The 20,783-nt window shown below is 49.1% G+C and overlaps 10 protein-coding genes across 10 annotated transcripts; 7 read left to right on the top strand and 3 right to left on the bottom strand. All coding sequences in view use genetic code 12, as the record gives it.

The window, feature by feature from the left end:
* Positions 1-468: 468 nt before the first annotated feature.
* PHO15 (4-nitrophenylphosphatase) lies at positions 469-1,386 on the bottom strand (the record flags this gene model as incomplete). Its single annotated transcript, XM_034156835.1, has 1 exon — positions 469-1,386. One exon carries the CDS (start codon positions 1,384-1,386, stop codon positions 469-471), a length of 918 nt encoding a protein of 305 aa, XP_034011179.1.
* Positions 1,387-2,117: 731 nt separating this feature from the next.
* On the top strand, positions 2,118-3,563 carry DIURU_004008 (aminopeptidase; the record flags this gene model as incomplete). The annotated part of the gene is made up of 1 exon (XM_034156834.1): positions 2,118-3,563. The coding sequence occupies one exon, from the start codon at positions 2,118-2,120 to the stop codon at positions 3,561-3,563; it is 1,446 nt and encodes a 481-aa protein (XP_034011178.1).
* Positions 3,564-4,613: 1,050 nt separating this feature from the next.
* DIURU_004007 (uncharacterized protein) lies at positions 4,614-6,314 on the top strand (the record flags this gene model as incomplete). Its single annotated transcript, XM_034156833.1, has 1 exon — positions 4,614-6,314. The coding sequence occupies one exon, from the start codon at positions 4,614-4,616 to the stop codon at positions 6,312-6,314; it is 1,701 nt and encodes a 566-aa protein (XP_034011177.1).
* Positions 6,315-6,591: 277 nt separating this feature from the next.
* On the top strand, positions 6,592-8,157 carry DIURU_004006 (uncharacterized protein; the record flags this gene model as incomplete). Its single annotated transcript, XM_034156832.1, has 1 exon — positions 6,592-8,157. One exon carries the CDS (start codon positions 6,592-6,594, stop codon positions 8,155-8,157), a length of 1,566 nt encoding a protein of 521 aa, XP_034011176.1.
* Positions 8,158-8,703: 546 nt separating this feature from the next.
* DIURU_004005 (uncharacterized protein) lies at positions 8,704-9,495 on the top strand (the record flags this gene model as incomplete). Its single annotated transcript, XM_034156831.1, has 1 exon — positions 8,704-9,495. The coding sequence occupies one exon, from the start codon at positions 8,704-8,706 to the stop codon at positions 9,493-9,495; it is 792 nt and encodes a 263-aa protein (XP_034011175.1).
* A 1,103-nt stretch (positions 9,496-10,598) lies between these two features.
* Positions 10,599-11,210, bottom strand: DIURU_004004 (uncharacterized protein; the record flags this gene model as incomplete). The annotated part of the gene is made up of 1 exon (XM_034156830.1): positions 10,599-11,210. One exon carries the CDS (start codon positions 11,208-11,210, stop codon positions 10,599-10,601), a length of 612 nt encoding a protein of 203 aa, XP_034011174.1.
* Positions 11,211-12,085: 875 nt separating this feature from the next.
* DIURU_004003 (uncharacterized protein) lies at positions 12,086-12,505 on the top strand (the record flags this gene model as incomplete). Its single annotated transcript, XM_034156829.1, has 1 exon — positions 12,086-12,505. One exon carries the CDS (start codon positions 12,086-12,088, stop codon positions 12,503-12,505), a length of 420 nt encoding a protein of 139 aa, XP_034011173.1.
* Positions 12,506-12,729: 224 nt separating this feature from the next.
* On the top strand, positions 12,730-14,628 carry DIURU_004002 (uncharacterized protein; the record flags this gene model as incomplete). The annotated part of the gene is made up of 1 exon (XM_034156828.1): positions 12,730-14,628. One exon carries the CDS (start codon positions 12,730-12,732, stop codon positions 14,626-14,628), a length of 1,899 nt encoding a protein of 632 aa, XP_034011172.1.
* A 608-nt stretch (positions 14,629-15,236) lies between these two features.
* SEC1 (Sec1p) lies at positions 15,237-17,624 on the bottom strand (the record flags this gene model as incomplete). Its single annotated transcript, XM_034156827.1, has 1 exon — positions 15,237-17,624. One exon carries the CDS (start codon positions 17,622-17,624, stop codon positions 15,237-15,239), a length of 2,388 nt encoding a protein of 795 aa, XP_034011171.1.
* Positions 17,625-18,871: 1,247 nt separating this feature from the next.
* On the top strand, positions 18,872-19,591 carry DIURU_004000 (uncharacterized protein; the record flags this gene model as incomplete). Its single annotated transcript, XM_034156826.1, has 1 exon — positions 18,872-19,591. One exon carries the CDS (start codon positions 18,872-18,874, stop codon positions 19,589-19,591), a length of 720 nt encoding a protein of 239 aa, XP_034011170.1.
* Positions 19,592-20,783: the final 1,192 nt, after the last annotated feature.

Below are 20,783 nucleotides of genomic sequence, written 5' to 3'. Positions count from 1 at the left end.
GGAAGGGGTGTGGGGGGGTGGGGCGTGTTTGGCAAACCTAAGGGGGTAGGTTTTTGAAACGGTGGTGGTCGTCAGAATTGTTCTTTTTCGCGCTCGCCCACACCGCGTGGGACGGTAGCGCAGTGACCTGACACTAAGGGGGGCAGGGGTGGCCTGGATTCAGCCACCACGCCACCCCGCAGCACCCCCTGTGACTAATCACCCCCACTACTACTATCAAGAACATCTACCCGATTACTCCCCCCAGGTAAACAAGTACGGCGTGGGAGGGATACTTACCCGTAGTTGCTTAGGGGGTAGCCTATTTCTCTAAGTTGCGACTTTTGAGGCCCTTCAAAAACGACGGTGACGTCACCGTGCTTCGAGACCCTCGTGAGACAACTAGAACAGTGTTAAAATAGTTCTATTTTTCTAAGTGAGTCTATGACGTCATCGCGCACACGCCCGCTGGATCACCTTACGCTACGCCTACTGCTGGGTCAACTGATACAAGTCGCCGAGTTTATCGGCGTAGTAGGTGGGTTTTTCGGCAACACCCGCCACCAGTTGTTCGGATTCAATACCCGTCAACACCAATAACGTATCGAGGCCGCCGTCGCGGCCAAACTTCATATCGGTGTTTAACCGGTCTCCTACCATGAGCCCGCGCTTAGGGTTCAGTTGTAACGGCGGGTTCTCCGCTTTAATCGCGTCCATCATCGCCTGGTTAGGCTTACCACACACGGTATCGGGTTGTCTTCCCGCGGCATAGGCCACCGACTCGATAATCAGACCCGCACCCAACAAGAGCTTACCGTGAGTCGGGAACGTCAGATCAATATTAGTCGCGATAAACGGGAGCCCCTTTTGTAAGTATTGTAACGTGACGGAGAGCTTTAAGTAGGAAAGGTTAAACGCAAGGCCAGCGACGACACACCCCACCTCGGAATCAAGCTCCGTCAAATACGGGCTAGAATCGTCGAATGGTTGGTGACCCGCCTTATTTAAATCGGGATCAGCGCCGCCAGCCGTCGAGTACCCCCTCTCCTGAAGCTCAGTTTCAATCCCTTTTTCCCCAAGAACCCATACTTTCTTATCTTTGGGCAATTTTAAGATTTTATCAATATGGACGGCAGTGGCGTAAGACAGGCCGAACACTTCCAGTTTTTCAATGCCGTGGATACCCATACCCTGAAACTTGGTCAAGTAGTCGTCCCTCAGCTTGGTCGAGTTGTTGGTGACGAAATACACCTTCTTCCCCTTCTTCTTGAGTAGAGCGATGGTTTCGTCGACGTAGGGGAGCAATTTCGACCCCGTCCAAATGACACCATCGCAGTCGAACAAGAAGTAGTCGTAGCTATCAATAAGCCGCTCCGCCGCTTCCTTGGTGGTGATCTTTGACGACATTTTGGTGGGTATTCACTGTTTGTTAGGAGGGCGCGTGAAATAAGTGCGGGGCAAACCCCTCCGTAGACTACTAACAACTGTGACTCACACTGGAGAGTAATAACCAGTTCAGCTGTGTGATATTGTAGTTTGATCTAATTTGTATTTTTGTTTTATCTAAATTTTAAATTTCATAAGCGTGTGTTTGGTTGTAGGAGCCTGTCTCTTGCTTAATAGATCAACCGAGGTTATTGAGGAGATTTAACAACAACGATCCCATTGGGCTAAACCAAATCATTAGCAGTTGGTTCTAGCAACAAAACTCCTACTTTACCAGATCAAAGTAAATCGGCTACAGAAACAACCTTCCTTATTTCTATAACCATTTGTATATTGTAATCGCTTCTCGCATCCACCTTCGTACCTCTGGTCGAGGCCATAACCTAATCCTTGAAATACAGATCAGATCTAACAATGATAGTCCTACTAGACCATAACGATAGCGTTTGTTTGGTTCTGAACTCTCTTACTAGTTATCGCTTGGTTCCAACGTCAATGATCATCCCTTCCCTTAACAATTTGCAGCTCCTCAGTAGGCCGTCGCACGAAAAAATCCTCACCGTCCCACCTTTCTGTGCTAACTTTGCTTACCTTATCCTCACTTCCGTGCGAACTTCACTTACCCCGACTCTCACTCCGTGCGACGACCACATACCAACCCGCATCAAGAATTGTTCGCACAATTGTCACCAATGAGTGTCTGGCGCCGGCTGCTTTCGTTTGCCACCCGCCCCCGACCGCAATTCCCTTATGGCACCGGCCAACCCATCCACGAGACCCGCCCCCACCTGATCAACCCCGGCGATATCACTCCAGGCATCTCCGCCGAGGAGTACTACCAGCGCCGGGTCCGTCTCGCCCACAAATTGCCGCCGTCGTCGGTGGCCATCGTCAGCGGATCCAGTGTACAGTTTGCCAGTGGCCTGGTGTTCCACCCCTTTCAACAGAACACCGACTTGTTCTACCTTTCCGGGTGGAACGAGCCCGATACCGTCATCGCCGTCGAGGTCGATGCCAACCACGAAATGACCTTCCACATGGTGGTACCGCCCAAGAACCCTCATAAGGATAAATGGGAGGGCGACAAGTCCGGTTTGGAGGGTGCCTACGACGTGTTCAACGCCGATATCGTCGTCGATAGCCACCAGGGGAAACGCCATTTGACTGAGCTTGTGGATAAGGCCCAGCACGTGTTTATCGATTCTACCAAGCCGCAACTAGCCTCGTTGGGCCTTTCATCAGCTTTGAATCAGCTTAGCGGTCGGCTGGGAGCGAAACCGGTGGCCCCCATCATCGCTAAGTTGAGAGCGATAAAACTGGCTCTGGAACAGAGAGTGATGGCAGCAGCGGCCAAAGCCAGTAGCCGAGCCATCCACCACGCCATTGCTACCTCTACCAACACTCCCTTCCGCCAGGAAAAGACGTTAGCCCGGTTTTTGGACTACTCTTTCGTCTTGCACGGATGCGACGGTCCCGCCTATATCCCCGTGGTGGCGCTGGGAGCGAACGCATTGACCATCCATTATACCAGAAACGATGACGTCATCTACGACGACGAGCTCGTGTTTATTGATGCTGGTGGCAAATTGGGCGGGTACTGTGCTGATATCAGTCGCGCTTGGCCTCACCGTGGTAAGTTTTCTGAGCCGCAAAAAGACTTATACTCAGTGGTTTTGGAGTGTAATAAGCAGTGTATCGACCACTGTGTTCCCCTGAATTCATTACACGATATCCACGAAGTTTCAGTGCTGTTACTTTTGAAGGGGTTACAGCAATTACCTGGTTTTAGCCACGTGCTGCGTACCGAAGTGGCCCGCAGTCTTTACCCACACTATATTGGTCACCATTTGGGTATTGACCTCCACGATGTGCCCCTGGTGCTGAGATTTGACCCGTTACAACCGGGTAATGTCGTCACCATCGAGCCCGGTTTATACATCCCTAAAGACGATAAGTGGCCTAAACACTACCAGGGCATTGGCATTAGAGTGGAAGATGACGTTGTGGTGGGCTCATCGCTGGCCACCATCACCAATTTGACGGCCGGCTGTGTTAAGGAGATTGCCGATATTGAGGCCCTCATCGCTAACGGAGTGACCACCCCTGGTGTCGGCGAAGAACAACTTAACCTCTTGTAAATAGATCACTACTAACCTATACTAAAATAGACGAGACTAGACAATTGACTCGTGTGTCGTAAACACTTCTTTCCGTGGTTGGTGTTTTTATCAGATACCGTGGGTATTTGATCGATATCTCCAATTTATAACTAGAAGCCTCTTAACATGTTGTCTAGAATAGTGAATAATGTAAATTTCGCTATCTCACGAATCTCTGATGCAACGTCGTACTTCACTGAAATCAATTGTCGTTAACTCCTCAGAATCAATTCAAAACTGGTAGGCCTAAGATCTCCAAACCCCGGCGACCAAATCCCTTGCCGGCAGTTAACTACCGCCGGTATCATCACACCTCACATATGGCTTTCCTTCCAACTCTACATTACCAACTTTAATTCCCAATAGAATCCCATCAATCATGCCACTGTCGTCAGACCCTCCCTACAACAACCACCACATAACTAGAAGAACAGCCACCCACAAATAGTAAAGCATTATATAATAACCAGCAGATCCTAAATATCTCGAAAAGATCAAATCTGATAACGCTTTCTTGTCTGGAATGTCGCTCGGGGTGGAACTGCCCACGGGGTCCACGTTGCTAAACATAGCCTTGCTTCCCCCTGCCAAGGGAGTAACCCAAACAGTCAAACAAAGCTCAAATCCTTTTGAATCTTTTCTGACGATCACTGTAAGTAATTTTCAACTAATAATTAAATAGACTGCAAACATTTCCCATAGGTTCCGAGAGATAATTGCCTCACCGTAAAGGGCTCGGAGAGTCGGCCCCGGAAAACTCACGCACCGACCACTATAGGAGAGCAGAATAGAAACGTAAATTCCATGAAACTAAAAGACAACTACTCTCAAAACTAAGATATAATTCGTCTCTAACAATTGATTAAATTGAATAGTCAATTAATTAGTAGTTGGGGGTCACTGCGGCGGCGACGTCGTCGCCACCTGGTTCCCGCCCCGCGCTACCACCCCGGGGCCCGCACCACAATCGAATGTTAGCTATCGGGCCACCCACCCCAGTACCAACCATTCCCCCACTGCCCCCGCCTCATGACGCGTCCCCTGACCCCGAACCCGGGCCGGGTGCCTGACTACGAGAAGAGCCTCTACGACCAGTTCCAGCTCATCTATAACGACCTCCTCAACTTGAAGAACGACCGGGGGCGCCCGTTATCGTCACAACAAATCTATACTGTCTACGATAAGTTCCTCAATTATGTCCACGAATTGAAGCTTACCCGTAAGGACGTTGAGTTAAAGGGAATTACAGTTACTACCACGGCTACCGACCGCGTCATCGACGATATCTGGCAGTTATTGTCGCTATGCTTTGTCACCTGTGGCCTCACCAAATTCGCTCCTGCCACCTACCTGCTGTTGCTAGCAGTCTCCAAATTGTTACACCATTTAAAGGAGTGCCAAGTGTACACGCTTGACGACTTGAGGCCCATCAAACTGAGGCTTGAGGAGATTAAACAGATTATCGATAATAACGACCAAGAAGCGGAACTGGAACATGAAGGTGAATTCCACCACCAGGAAGAACTGTTATTATTGAGAAACAAACTTAATGAGGCCACCCTGTTGTATAAGGAGCTCATGGAAGACTTTGAGGAGATCCCGCTGGACTTGGAGCTGATCTATAACAAGTTGTTGCTGTTGAGAAAACTCATGCTTAAATACATCACTGAAAACGTCAACGTCACTCCTAACGACTTGAAAGCGATCAAAATCCAATTGAAGGAGGTCATGGCTCAAAGAGGACCCGACGGCAAATTCCACTCAAAAGTGGTTGCCCACGACGACCATAAGTTCCAGGGTTTACTTAATGGTCTTTTAGAGGACGTCAACAACCTTTTACGCGACGTTCAGATTAAAAACGACCTGATCTCGCTGCTTTTAGACCAGAAAATGGTCATCGACGCCGACGACGAAGCCACGCTGATGATGAACAAATTGGAGTCGTTATACAACCAGCTCGTCCAGATTCGGGAAAACTTGGACAACTTGTACGTCACCCGCCGCTGGGACTTGCGGGAAACCGACTTGTACCTGTATCAAAAGCAATTAAGACAAATTGAAGAGGAACGCGCCGAAATCGGTAAACAAATCGCCGCTAGAGGGAAACCGTCAGCACCCCCGCTGGGAACCACTACTCCCGTATCTGGTGGCGCTGCTGGCGTCGCTCGCCCCACTACCGCCGCGACCTTTTTGCGCAAACAACAAATCTTGATCCTCTACTTGTTGAGACGGTGCTACTCGCTTGTGTATAAGCTTTTGGAGCTGTCGGAGCCCGTATCAGAGCTGTTACAGCCGATCCACAACCAGTTGCTGACGGTGCGCCAGTGTCTTTTGGAGTTGAAGCGGGTTGACGGTCTTAACAACTTAAGAGAGCTTTATCCGTTCCAGTTTAAATTGGCTCTGCTTGACAATTTACGCCAGGACGGCAAGTTTATCATCAACGGCCAGATCCCCGAAGGTCAAGGCACGTTGAATGCGTTGTTGGCCGAGTGCTTTGACATTATCCACGAGCTTAAGATCGAGTTGGAAGAGAAGGAAGAGACCACCGAGACCGACGCCGACGGGCCTGCACCCACTATCACCCAGACCAACGACGACACCGAGGTCGAGACCAAGCGTAACCGGTTCCAGCTGTTCTTAGCCGCCGACTACGACCAGGACTCCCACGACGAGAGCGAGAGCGACGACGACTACGACTTGAGCGACGCCGAGGGCAACGACTACTACTAGCAGCGGGCATTGCTAGCCACGAAGTCATCTTGTAAGTATTATACGTAGTAAACTAAACTAATGAACCATTAGAGGAAGTTGTAAGGATTTTCGCATTTAGGAAACTTTTTTTTTTAAAACTAAAGTTTCCAAAGAAAGCGACCAGTCGAAATTTCTACCACGAGCAATCACCATTGGCATTTCCTTTTATAATCGTTTACTACCTTACCTTCAATTTGATTGAGTGATTGGGTTGACTTTATCTATTCTGGACACCGGATTCCTTCCTTAAGCTGCCATGGAGACTCCGATTGAATTACTTTACCAGTTACCCCAATTGAGATTTGAGGCGTACCAGGCTGATATCACCAACGAAACGGATCAATTCAACGCTTGGCTAGACTATCTAGCCAACGTGGAGGTTCCCGAAAGGTTACTGCTGCCAATCGAGTGCGATAAACCCGCTCAGGTCAATATGGCCAAGTTCACTGAAACAGCAATTGCCGATCAAGTACTGGCTTTAACCATGGATACTTGCCATTTTGAACCTGGTAACTTTGAGGCAGTGGTCCCCCACCTCACGCAATTGTACCACTGGACTGATTACATGCCGCCCGCCTATGTCGGCCGTTTGGTTGTGAACGTGTTTTGCAATACTTATCATTACCCCAAATCCATTGAGATTTTCCTTGATGCTGTTTTTGAATGGAAATGGCTGATTCAGAATGACCCCATCAACGAAACCGGCAGAGGTCAGATTCGAGGGATGATTATGCTCCTCCTCAACGTGTTGGCAGCACTGGCCTGTGCTACTGATGAAGAAGCTAATGCTTGGAAAGTGAAGCATTTTGGAGAATTGATTGAACCGCCATGGTCTCTAAATGTTGTGGACACCATTGGCACTATCGTGGACCAGGAGTGGCTATTCTATAAACCACCAACGGGATCCAAATTGGACTTCCTCGATTGGATTGACGACATTATCAACCCTAAAGTGCCAGCAGCTGTTACTTCCGATGGTAACCAACGGACGGAAACCGACCAGAACGATCGTGACCCACAGTCCCTGCATCTTGGTTTATACTTCGAGTTTCTTGAGAAGCGAACTGCTATCGGTTCCAATGTCGACAAAGCTACCTTGAAGAGCTTTATTGCAATAACTTTAAACGAAATGTGTGACGCTCATATGACCAACACTGATGATACGATGGCGGGGCTCAGAAAAACCGTGGACGTCTTACTCAAAACTGTGTCGTCACAGTCTACTATTCCAGACCAACAAACGTTTGAGTTGGCGACGCTGAAGCTCGTATCGGCAACAATGTACGAATTGCTTATTGCCAGAATTGGGTCGATGTCACCCATGGCCCACTTTGGAGACTCCGAGCTGTGTACGTTTGTGGCGCTGCGCCTGATCATTAGCAAATTCAAACACAAGCAACCGTATAAGCAAGCTGTTTTCGGAGATGAGATTATGGTGGAGGGGACGGGGACGCTCAAGCTAGTTGACGACAGTGGCCATTCCTACGCGATGAAGGCTCTCTACTCGCCACTGTCGATGGGTAAAACCTTCACTGTGGGACCACGGCCAGCACCTAAACAGGTGACATTGCTGGAGACCACTCCCGCCGTAGTGAGGTACGAAGTGTTTTTACAACACTGCCGACTCGTGCGCAGAATTGGTAAGTCCCTTTCTATTTATGAAGGTAATAACGGGGGGAAGCTCTACTTTATGATACGCACTATGCTGTACCCATTAAGAGTACTGCCCAAGCTCGGAGCCATGCTTGAAGCCTGGGCCACTGTCAGTGAGCAGTTGTCTCTGACGGAAAAGAAAATGAAAGAATTAGGTCTATTAGTTTAACGTGACACGATTTGACGCTATTTGTATTCACAGAAAATTAATGCTTTATTGTGATGTAAATGATAACGCGAAACCACAAAACCGCTAGCGCCACGCGAACCTACTGCAGGTAGTCATTCCACAATAAATGGGGCTTATCATTTCCACTAGCGCCAATACTGGAGGGCTTAGCTTTCACTGGCAATTTTGTTTGACCAAGTAAAACTTCAGTGTTGTACGGGTGGCTGTCGCCTACCGTGGCGTAGTCTCGTAAATGACACTGCTAGACCCCTTTAATTGGCTCATCTCACTACAAACTCACACTCGGAGGACTAATACAACCAACACACAACCACGTACACCGATCCGGTTGCCATGGTGACCCGCTACTGTGTCCATCGAAGGCGGTAGAAGCTGGTGGCATCTGGTACCAATTCCTTTTTTTTTCGATGACGTAATTGCTTACCGCGAGTCCTGCGCACACACATTCCGCACTCAGCAGCCACCTCTGTGCTATCGCACGCACTTTATTGCCATCCCTAACACACAACACCCACTTCGCCCGCCATGAGCCAAGCCGCCGTCGACAAGCTACGGAAAAGACGACGCGACGACGACGAGTACGAGGTACCCACAGTGGCCACACTCCTGCGAAAACGAAATCGCTCCCACGCCATCCACGGCCAGAACTTGCCCGTCGCCCGCAAGCTCGAGGTGTTGGACCGCGAGGGGCTCCAGCAGCTCATCGGCGACCTCATCCAGCTCCACCCGGAGATTGAAACCACCCTCGTCAACCAGATCCCCACCCGCCCCACGGTGGAACAGTGCATCGACATCATCCGCGCCAAATACGACGACGTCATCGCCCACTTGCCCTACAAGTGCTCGGTGGAGCTGGACTACCTGTACTTGCGGGTGAAGCCCTACATTCGCGAGTTGTTGGCGTGCATGCTGGATTTCATCCTCCACTTCCTCCCGCCGGTGGAAACCGATATCACCAACCTGATCACGTTTTTGGAAGCCGCCACTTCAGTGTTGGACCAGCTCCCCAACTTCACCAACCTGGAGTTCCAGTATACTCAGCAGACCGCCTACGAGCAGGTGGCAAACACGTGGTTGCTCGTGGTGCTGGTCGATGCCGACGACGAGACTCAGAGACAGAAGGCGCGCTTGTTGACCAAGATGGACGCCTTGGAGTGTCTCGAGCGCCACAACACACACGCCCGCGGCAAGTTCAACCCGGTGATCGAGTACTTAAAGAGCCACGTCGACGACGCCGCCCCGGCGCCGGCCCCGGGGTTCTCCGACTTGATCACCGTCGACTACTCAAAATACTGCACCCCCACGGTCAGCGACTAATGCATAAAGATATCTACATAGAGTATGGAAATAAAGGTTCTGGGTTTAGCCCCGAGTGTAGAAAAATACTGACATTATGAGTAAAGATGGAGATTTTTACTCAACGACTTAGGTAAACTTGTATGTTAACAAGCTAGTCTCGATAAGTTATATAAAATTGGGTCTTACGACTTACCTCTATCTCATACCATACCCGATGCTCTAAAACCAACAGCGAAACGATGACTATTTCCAATCCCCTTAAATCAGATAATCTTTCAAGTTAAATAGCACACTAGTTGTCCCACCGTTGCATCATTGACGGATTGTGATCCACGAAATTACCAAACCATTTGCCTCCAGTACGTTCACCCGTTACTGTCATTACGATATTGAGAGGGGCGGTGGATCAAACGTGATTCAGCATTGGGGAGATAAGTTTGGGGATGAACGCCGCGATGGCTCTGAATGTGCAACAGTAGACCTCCTCCGACCTCAAAACCACACACGGGACACGGTCCCAGATCCAAAGGTAACCCCTTATTTAATAACCCCGTTTTATCGATGACCTCAATGGGAGGTAACCCCGTCGGAGTTGCGGGTACTAACTGGAGAGAAGAACCAACTGAGTCTGGTGATGGTAGTATAGGCACCGGCACTTTCGCTGGTGCCTCGGAGACCGTGAACGGCGGCTCGGGAGGAATATCCCGGTTCAACATGGCAAAGGTCCATTGCAAACACTCTAGAAAATTGGCATCATACTCCAGCATACCATTATCATAAGATGGGGACCTCAAGTTACAGCACTGCTAGCGCAATTTCAAGTAAACAGACACGGCACCGGTCGTACTAAAATTTTCCCGGATCTCATCTCGCAGCCGTGCCATCATCGCGCTGATTGACGCCGCCGTGCATAATCCTGTCAACGCGAGAATAAGCGATAAGTGGGTGCAAATTCTGTCAAGTGAATGTGGTACTACGCTCGACCAGTAAAATATTTTGGTAATCCAAAGATATGTGAGGATGGATAAGCAAATGGTCAACTCAAGAGATCAACTAGGTATTGACTTATCAAACAATTCAATGTGTATGCTCAGATGCAATTAGATGAGATCATCAATAACTCATTTCTTAAGGTGGACTCGAGGCATTGACATAAACCTAGGGTTAGGAATAAAAGGGCAAGTCTTTTCAAACGTCAACACATGGCCATTAAACCACTCTTCAGCCACACAGTGGTAGCCGCATTCACATTTCCCAGTCAATTTCAAACGGTCTGTGTGCTTAACGTCGCGTGAGCTATGACGGTCGTCAAACCGGAAATGGTGGTTAAGCATGTGTAACTTGCACTTGAAGAACGTGGGGAACTTTGCCATCTTGGAGCACTTTCCTAGTGCTCGGAACTTACACACAAACGGCCACCGTTGGCCGCCACGGTGAGTGTTCATGTGGCGGGCTAAGTTCTTTCTGATATAACGACCACACCCCGTACACTGGCCCAGAGTCGTCTTGGGCGCTTCAAGGGGAGCATCAATTGAGCCGATACCACTTTTAAAAGGCCGTTTCTGATCTGTTTTTGAGGCTGTTGATGAGTGCTGGACTGGTGGTACTGGTTCCAGCGCCGGCTCCAATTTGGGGTTTTGGGAAGTAAATGGAGGTGGTGAAATTGGAGTCTCCTGCTTCATCGTAGGAGATTTTGAAGTATATTTGTCGCTGTTGGTAGTGGTAAAACTCATTTGCCAGGGGTGTGAGTTGGTATTGATTTTTATTGAGGCAGAGTGCAGACTATAGGCAAGTGTAGCATCCACTCCCCCAAAAACATTGACAGCTCCAATATCATGGCAATAATCTCGATTTTGAGGGATTATTATGGAGTGATTAATATATCTGATCCCATTGTTAACGTTTGTTTTATTTGTAACACCAACCGAGCCACTTGATACAAGTGACGTGAAATCCTCAAAGAGTAGTGATGATAAGTACCAATGCTTTTCATTGTGGAAGGAAAGTGACAGATGATTAACTATGTGCTATGCTTGGATAAGATTCCTCAATTGTGTTTGGAGCCTCTTTCTGTGATGAAAATGATGATGCTGTTGGCTTCAGTGGCTCCAATCTTCTTAAGACTGAAGCAGAAAACAAAACTACCTGTTATCAAGACTGATAGACTCGGAATTCTCGTTGGAGGTCACTTTAAACTTGGTTATACTACTAAAGCGCTGGCTTAATCACATCGAATTGAGCACCTAAAGATTTTACGCCCTTTAAAAGCACTGTCAGATAGCTCCTACGTAGTCTTGAATAGACTTATCAGCTGATTCATAACTGTTAATTGTTGACGGTATATCGATTATTTCGTATAGAATCGTTTGTCGTCCACAAGATTGAGATGTGCATATAGGAGTTCGATGCGTTTTGCGCGTACATTCCCCTTGTGGGGGAGACTGGGGGAGCGGCGCTAGACGAAGAAAACACCGCCTTTCACTCGTGTCGACCAGTCAATCGACAATCACGAGTGAATTCCTTCCCGCACCAAGTTTCAGAGCCCTCCAGTGCTGGTACTGCCCTTATACAACCTTCAAGACCATCATTTACGGCTGTTATTCCCAGTATGACCTCACCACTTGCCGATGTCGATTTGGAAAAGAAGCAGTTCCAGCTCAAGGCCGAGATCAAGCCATGGCTTCTGAGCCTACTTCGTCCTCAAGGGATTGAACTCTTCGTCGAGAGAAGCAGTCAGGTCAAGATCGTGTTCCGATGCCGCCTGAACACCGTGGCGACGCGTCGCTCGCGGTGTCCGTTTCGAATAAGAGCGAACTACCAGAAAAACCTCAAGGTCTGGCTGTTAACGGTGACCAATGACACTCACAATCATTCCATCCAGGGCACCCTGACCACCGTTTCATGGCTGTTTCGCACTGCACTGCCACCTTCGCTTCCTCGCCAAGAACAGGGTGAGACTCCCCCATCACCATCAGCTGGTATTCCAGTAAATCTTCAAAGCTATCAGAAATGGGTAGGGTTACTTTGAGTAGTCAATAATCAGTACGTTTTGAGAGACACTTGTAGTGACGCAATTACTTAATAATCGATCGAGCCTTTTGTGTGTGTAAAAGCACCTTCCCCTCATTCTCACTTCTCCAGCAGCTTCCTCAGTTGCCCCACTTTCCTTCTCAAGTTCGGCTGAACCATTGCACGACTTTTCCTCAAAAGGAGCGCTGCACATCCTGCCAATCACTAAACTCTTGTGCCACTATGTCCAAAGCTATTGGCATTGATTTGGGTACCACCAACTCGTGTGTGGCTTACTACCACAACGACAAGTGTGACGTCATTGCCAACGACCAAGGTAGCCGTACCACCCCGTCAATGGTCGCTTTCACCGATTCCGAGCACTTGATTGGGGAGGCCGCAAAGACCCAGGCGGGTAGAAACCTCAACAACACCGTGTTCGATACCAAGCGAATGATCGGCCACCTGTACGACGACCCGGTGATTGAAGACGACAAGAAGTACTATCCCTTTGAAGTCGTCAACAAGGCCGGCAAGCCCGCTATTAAAGTTGAATACAAGGGTGAAACCAAGGTACTCTCACCAGAAGAGATTTCCGCCATGATATTGGCGAACATGAAGGAAACTGCCGAGGCTTTTATCGGCTCGAAAGTCAACAATGCTGTGGTCACGGTTCCCGCTTACTTCAACAACTCGCAAAGACAAGCCACCATTAACGCCGCTAAGCTCGCTGACCTTAACGTGTTGAAAATCATCAACGAGCCCACCGCTGCCGCCATTGCCTATGGCTTGACCCAAGAAGGCAATATTCCCGAGAAGCGAAACGTGTTAGTCTTCGATTTGGGTGGCGGTACTTTTGACTTGTCGTTGTTGTCTGTCGAAGGCCGCGTCTTCAAGGTGATGGCAACCGCTGGTGACACTCACTTAGGCGGTAAAGATTTCGACAATCGTTTGGTGGAATACCTCATCCAGGAGTTCAAGCGCCAGACTGGTAAGGATATCACTGGCAACCAGAGAGCGATTAGAAGATTGCGGAATGCCTGTGAGCCGGCGAAGAGAACGTTATCGTGGTCGACTCAGGCCGCCATTGAAATCGACGCGTTGTTTGAAGGTGTCGACTTCTACACCTCAATCACCCGAGCCAAATTCGAAGAGTTGTGCGGCGACTTATTTGACTTTACCATCGATTTGGCGGAACAGGTGTTGAAGGACGCGATTGTCGACAAGTCGGAAGTCGACGAAGTCGTGCTTGTTGGCGGCTCCACCAGAATCCCCAAAATCCGCAGCTTGTTGTCTGCATTCTTTGATGATATGTTCATTACGAAGTCGATCAATCCCGATGAAGCTGTTGCCTATGGCGCTGCAGTTCAAGCGGCGAAGTTGGTTGGCGACAACTCTGCGCAAACTCAGGACTTGGTAGTGATGGACGTCACTCCTTTGTCAATTGGTATCAGACTACATGGTGGGATCATGTCCAATGTGGTCCCGAGAAACGCGCCAATTCCCTCCAAATTCACCAACACCTTTGTCACTATTGTTGACTACCAAGAAGTTGTTCGGGTTAGAATCTTCGAAGGTGAACGAGCCATGACCGCGGATAACAACTATCTTGGGGAGTTAACTTTGCACGACATTAAACCGGTTCGAGCAGGGGTCATTAAGGTTGATGTAACCTTTGAATTAAATGCCAACGGCGTCATGACGGTGTCTGCCGTGGAGAGAGGTACCAACAACTCGAAAAAGGTTACCATTAACCACGATAAAAGCAGATTCCTGCCCGAGGAAATTGAGCGGATGGTTGTCGAAGCCAAGTTGCACAAGGAACGCGACGATGTTGAAATCGAGAGAGTTCGTGCCAAAAATGCATTTGCAACCTTCGCAATATCGTTGCGCAAATCGATGATCCGTGGTCCTTTAAAAGACAAGCTTAGCGCTGGCAGCAAGCAGACGCTTAAGGAGTCGGTTGACAACGCTCTTTCGTGGTTGCAAAACTCACCGAACGCCACCAAGAGAGAATACGCTGACCGTAAGCGGGAATTGGAACGGGTGGTGAACCCTATCGTGGATCCGATTGAAGCGTCATCTGATGATGATGATGATTTGGCGTCTGAAGAAGACGCGACGACTCTTGTACTTGATTAGTCGTTTGTATGGCAGTAATGAGATAAGTATGACACCCCACACCGTAGGTAAACTCACCACTTTTCACTCAGCAGTATCGGTAGTCATGAATAACAGCATCTGTAACTCAACGGAAACGAAAAAATCTACTGCTCTTCATTCTGGTATAATTGGTAGACTCCGCGTTTTGGTGGTGGTTATCCCATCACACCAACGCTTGCTGTTTGCTATGATTGTAGTCGCCATGGCGCGCGAAATACCACCGACAGAAATGAGACGCGATAGTTGCATTTAGCTAGGTCGGCTTCAAACTTTACACAGAAAAACTCACAAATGCTAGCCGCTAGCGTAGACTTTATTAGCCTTTTGCCAGTCTCCGCTTTTGACTCTACAGTAAAGTGCGATCAGAGGATGGTATAGACTATTCAACTCATTTTAAGGGCAGATTGAAGAATTCAAGCACTTCTTCTTATATCTGGTTGAATTGCCTGTCGTGTACTATGGTTGAAATTTGTATTCTCGCACCTGATGGTCACCGAATCTGATTAACTCATATCCATTCTATCAGACTATCTGTAATTAATATACTCTATGGGGTTACTACCTAGTACAAGTGTATACAACGTGGCTTACTTGCTGCCCTTCTTGAAGAGCTTCTTGAGACCCTTTTTCTTCTTCTTCGTCTCCGTCGTCGGCGACGTATCCGTCACCACCGGTTCCGGAGGACGGTAGCCAGTGGCAGCAGTGATGGGGACAGTGCCAGCCACGGGAGCAGCACCAGCAGCACCCATGGGCACGCCAATACCGTTAGGGTCAGACACCAGACCGCCACTCATTCTCGGGTTAGAGTTATTGAACCCAATGGGCAGACCCAACCGTTGAGTCTGCTTCATTTGCGGCAGCGGCCCCAGCCCCGCCAGGAACTGGCCCAGAGTTCTCGGGTGGCCCTGAGTCGCTGCCGGAGGCGACATACCAGGGGACATCCCCGGAGACCCATACAGTGTCGGTCTTTGTTTAGGCAAAAGGTGTGGAGGCACCTCGCGGTTAGCGTTCTTGGCCCGCTGTTTCCATAACGGGATTTCCAAGTCCTGGGGAGACTTCACTTTATCAATCAGCTGTAACCCAATTAAGAAGTCTCTCGGTCTCAAGATCAGCTCGGAACCAATGTACATGTCTTTATTAAGCTGGTCGCCAAGCTCGTACACCAGCCGCATCTCCGAATAAGTCATGCCGCCGGCGACGTAGACAAACACCCTTTGGCGCGGTCTTAACAGTTGCGGCCCCACCCGGGTCAGCAGCTGAGCCCACAGTGCTTTGATGCGGTTATTTCTAAGCAGGGCCGGTTGTTGCAGCAGCGAAGGACCGGCATCGATGGCATCGTCCTCCAACGGCTTTTCCCGGAAGTAAGGGAACCAGTCCTCATCCAACTGGTGTTTGACGGCTTTCTGGACCACGTCTTTAACACCGGGACCAAATCTCGACGTATTATAAGTGCCCTCATTATTAATCGTGTGGAACATCTGTTTATCCACTTTCGGGTCCTGGACGTCCTTTTTGACAATGGGGAACCCCACCTTATACAAGTTAGTGAAGCACCGAGAAATGAGCGACGTCACCTGGCGGTCGTTGACGCCAATAAACTTGACGAGCTTGATGAAATCCAGCTCCACAAGCCCGCCCCGGTACAACCCGTAGATCAACACAAGCCGCATTTTGTCATTAACCGTCAAGTCTTCTCGGGCAAGAAGCACGATTAAATCGTCGTGTAAATGACGATTACGCTCGCCTTCAAACAGAGTGCCTTCAGCAGCACACGTTTGTTCGAAATCGGCGGCAAACTCGGCCAATTTCCGCAGAGCGTTACGGTCAAGACAGTCGTCGATAAGCGTCTTGTGCATCGTCAAAAGACGTCTTTCCTCGTCAAACCCCTTCAAGTTGGCCATGATATAGATTAAGTCGCCCAGCGTCTGCGCCTTGGACCGGTCGACCAACCGCAGGTTATTTTTGATTAACTCGTTGATGCGGTTGATGATGAGCTCCAGCAGCTCGATGATATGCATGTGGCGCAACGCCACCCAGTCGTCGTCGGTTTCGTTTTCTAGTTTCGCCTTCATCTGTTTCACTTCTCCTGTTTCGGTTTCCGCTTCGTACTCGTACTTACCGGTACGCTCTAACAGGGGGACGATATCCATGGCCATTGCTTGGTAAGTGAACTCATGTAATAATGGAGCAAAAAGATCAATACTGCGGTCGACAATGATGAGTAATGACCGGGGTTTATCCCCCGTAGTGGCGGGAGGGAAATCAGGATTAGCGCGGAAGTAGTCGTCGATTTGCCGCTGATACTCATCAGCAATGAGTTCAGGCAATCTCAGTGCCGGGTACTGGTTCAGTTCTTTCGATTGGTCGGGACAATAGAAGCGGATTAACGGCATTTCCTCAGTAAGCACCACAAGGTTTACCAACGCTCTTGCCGCCAATTGGATCTGGGGAATGACTAAATCGCCACAATTCTCGTTATAGTAGATCGGCATCAGGTTAGGGGTGATGTTATCCGTCAAGAAAACGTGGGATTCAAGCGGATGGAGCACCGAGGTAGTATAATTAATTCTGCCATCAAAATAAGCAGAAATCTTTGGATTCTTCATGAATTGCTGCCCATTGAAATAGTGGGTCACTTCCGGTTCATCCAGGGGTAAAAACAAGCCAATACCGCCTTTATACCGAGCGGTGTGGGCGTCGGCAGCGATACATTTGAGATTAAACAACAGCATCTCGACAAAGTAGATCCCCTCCATGTACAGGTTTTGCTTGCGGGCGTCATCGATCTTCTCGATCAGGGTGACGATGCGCAAGAGCTGTTCTTTGGTCAAAACAGCGTTGATCACCCGTTCGGTGGTGTCGTCGATGACGAGGGCGTAGAGGCCGCCGGGCCGCTGGACCCGCTTGATCTCGTCGTGGATGTACTTGCTCTGGAGGTGCAAAAGCGACGTGGGGTCGCTTGAGGCCAGAGACATGGGCGAAGGGGGCGGGCGGGCGTGGGTAGGTAAAGGAATGGGGGTGTGTTGCTACCTAGGGTTCCTAGTTCGCAGCACCAATCCTATGAGGCAGCGCACGTGACACAACTGTTAGCAGTTACCAACAGCTATTTACGAGGCCCCTAAATCACTAGCAATTGGTCTCAAAAAAGGTTGATTTAGGTGAGTTTCATGCAATTGGGGTGATTCGTGGAATTTTTAGGTTCTTAGTGGATCCGATACGGGTGGACTGAGCTGCCACCAGAGTCATTGCTGGATCGCTCCTTCCCGATCGGGAAACTGTCACACTCACTGCTTCCGCGCGTACCACTCGCTAACGTCAGTGAACAGTCCGATATGGCCTTAGGATTCTATCACATCAGCTACAACTTGATCAATTGCTTTAATGTTTTCTAGACTGAATTGAAATTTATAAATCATTTCCACTTGATCAATTCGTATATTCTGTGGTTTGTCTCTTCCGGATGGTCTTACTACGGTCTTACTACTGCTCAGTGTGATTTTCACAGCACGGGCTCTTTTTTCGTCACTGGGTTTTTTCACAGCTCCGTGCCAGCTAACCACACAAAAACGTGGCACCCGCACTTGGCGTCTCGTGAAAAAGTAACCACCACGATCTAAACCTACTAACTACAGGCCTAGACCTGGTCCAGACATATCTGAAACTTACCGGTCAATTTCAATTTCCCTGAATTATCTTAATAATAGATGAGATAGCTGGATAACGGGGCTTAGTCGTAAATATTTACGGTGTGCTTGGCGGCGGTTTTTCTCCCACGGCTACACCGCGCGCGGTGGCCTTGAGAGCCTACCACCCCTGCCACGAGTCCTTTGGCCACGCTCCACCATAACCGTGTCTCCCGTGATCTGACATGGCGTCACCCTCTCCCGTGGCCGAGGCCGCGGCCTACATCGCCGGCTGGTACACGTTCCTGCTCGTGCTCTCCGTGTACAACAAATGGATGTTTGGCGACGTCGGGCTCGACTTCCGCTTCCCCATCCTCATCACCGCCTGCCACCAAGTGGTCCTCTGCGGAATATCGGCTCTAATCCTTTACCTTAAGCCTCAGCTACGGCCGCAGCACGCACGTACCAATTTCGCCCAGATGTTCGTCATTGATGCCAGAGCCTATTTCACCCAGATCGTCCCCTGCTCGGTAGCGCTGGCGGCCGATATCGGTTTATCGAACGTGCTGCTCAAATTCATCCTGCTCAGTTTGTATACCATGCTCAAAACGCTGTCGCTCGTGTTTGTGCTCATATTTGGTCTCCTCTTCCGCCTTGAGAAATTTAACTGGAGACTCGTGGTGATCGTCGCCATCATGACGGTACTGGTGGCGATGATGGGGAAGACCCCTGAGGCTGGCTCCAAGCACGATCCGGTGGGGGTCATCTGTATTTTGGTGGCACTGTGTATGCTGGGCCTCCGGTGGCTGCTCACCCAGATCTTGCTTAAACGCAACCATAACCCTTACACTAACACGTCGTTTTCAACTATATTCTACGTGCTGCCTGGAATGGCACTTCTCTTGTTTGTGGTGGGGTTATTCGCCGAAGGATGGGGTGATTTCGTCGCCGCCGAAGTATGGCAAGATAAGGGGGTTGCCCTTACCCTTGTGCTCATGCTCTTCCCCGGGGTGTTGGCGTTTGCCATGACCTACTGTGAGTTCATGCTTTTGAAAGTGGCCCAGGTGTTGACGATGCTGATAGCGGGGATGCTCAAGGAGGTGTTGACCATCGTCGCCTCCACCGTGCTCTTTGGCGACAAGTTGAGCGGGCTCAACGTTGTGGGCCTTGTGCTCACTTTGGCCGACGTGTTGTGGTACAATTTGTACCGCTACCAAGTGAAAGACAGCGACGCCGACCCCACCCCGATAACCTACGTCGCCATCGACCACGACGAACCCCGCTCGCCGAGACCCCTGGTGGAAATGAGAAGACTCTGACAACAACGACACGATTGTTAACATCCCTTGAAGTGGTTTACATGACCAATCATCATGATTTAGATAGAGATCCCCTTTGGAGTATTAATAGACACATGGTACTGAGAACATGAAGACGGTAATCAATTTTAGTCTGACGTTCACAACGAGTAGACTACAGTTAAGACTTTATTTGAACAGTAAGATTGGAAACTGATTATTTGTTAGTATAGTGCTTGGTCTGAGTGAGTTTCTGTAATCTTAGACATCACACGACCTTTTCCGTGCTTTGAGTCCGACACACATTTCCAATTGTGAAGATAGAAATGCATGCGACTGCCGCATTTTGACACGAACACGACCTCCCATTGTCGTAACCAGTACAAATTTGAGAGCAGGCACTTGTGGGCCCTAAGCAACTGATCTCATCGATGTAGTGTCGTAATTATTCATTCGCCTATCACACCTCATTATTCGCTAACTTGTGCCACCCTCTTAGCACCCCCTTTCTGTGTTAATGATGTCGCTGTAGCTAATAATCTGGCATCGCTTTAGCCTACAGATCGTGGGGGGTGGACACTAGCAACCATAAATAAAACTGTATGTCTAAGGGGCGGTGGGGGTGGCCTGACGATGGTAGCCTGACGATGACACTGTCAATTAAAAAAAAAAAAAAAAACAGAATAGTCCCTTGTAAAATGGTTAGTCTTGGCTATATGCGACTTCGGTCGTGGCGGTGCTTCTCACCCAGCACACTCTGACCAGATATCTCCCCCTAACACCACCGTTCAAATCAATCCAATTATAGTCTTACTTTTATTCCCGCCTTCGAATCTCGGTGGCAAATTCAGTGCTAAACTTTTTATAGTTGCCTCAGGAGAAGTATACACCTTTCCAAAGGAGTCAAGTAGAGCGGCTAAGTACAATAGACTACGCCTCGTTTGTGCCAAGGTTTACGGACACACCGGGATAAACACATCTTATTAAATCGAATACGTACTCTACAGTCTATAGTCAGTGTTAATTATCATTAATTATGGAGGGGTGTCGCATACGTCGCTGTGATTTACACGTCGATGTTACTGTTGTCATCGCATGGTTTTTTGCGGGGAAAAACGCCGCACGTGACGCGCATTTTTTTTTAGCCTTATGCGAATTTCGTCCCACAAAACCGTAAACCGACAGACACACCCCCATACCCCTTCGCCCCCCC

This window comes from Diutina rugosa (genome assembly GCF_008704595.1).
Source record: "Diutina rugosa strain CBS 613 chromosome Unknown scaffold57_size75075, whole genome shotgun sequence".
In the NCBI taxonomy this organism is placed as follows: domain Eukaryota; kingdom Fungi; phylum Ascomycota; class Pichiomycetes; order Serinales; family Debaryomycetaceae; genus Diutina; species Diutina rugosa.
Note: the sequence above shows the minus strand (reverse complement) of the source record. Positions and strands in the feature narration are given on the sequence as shown.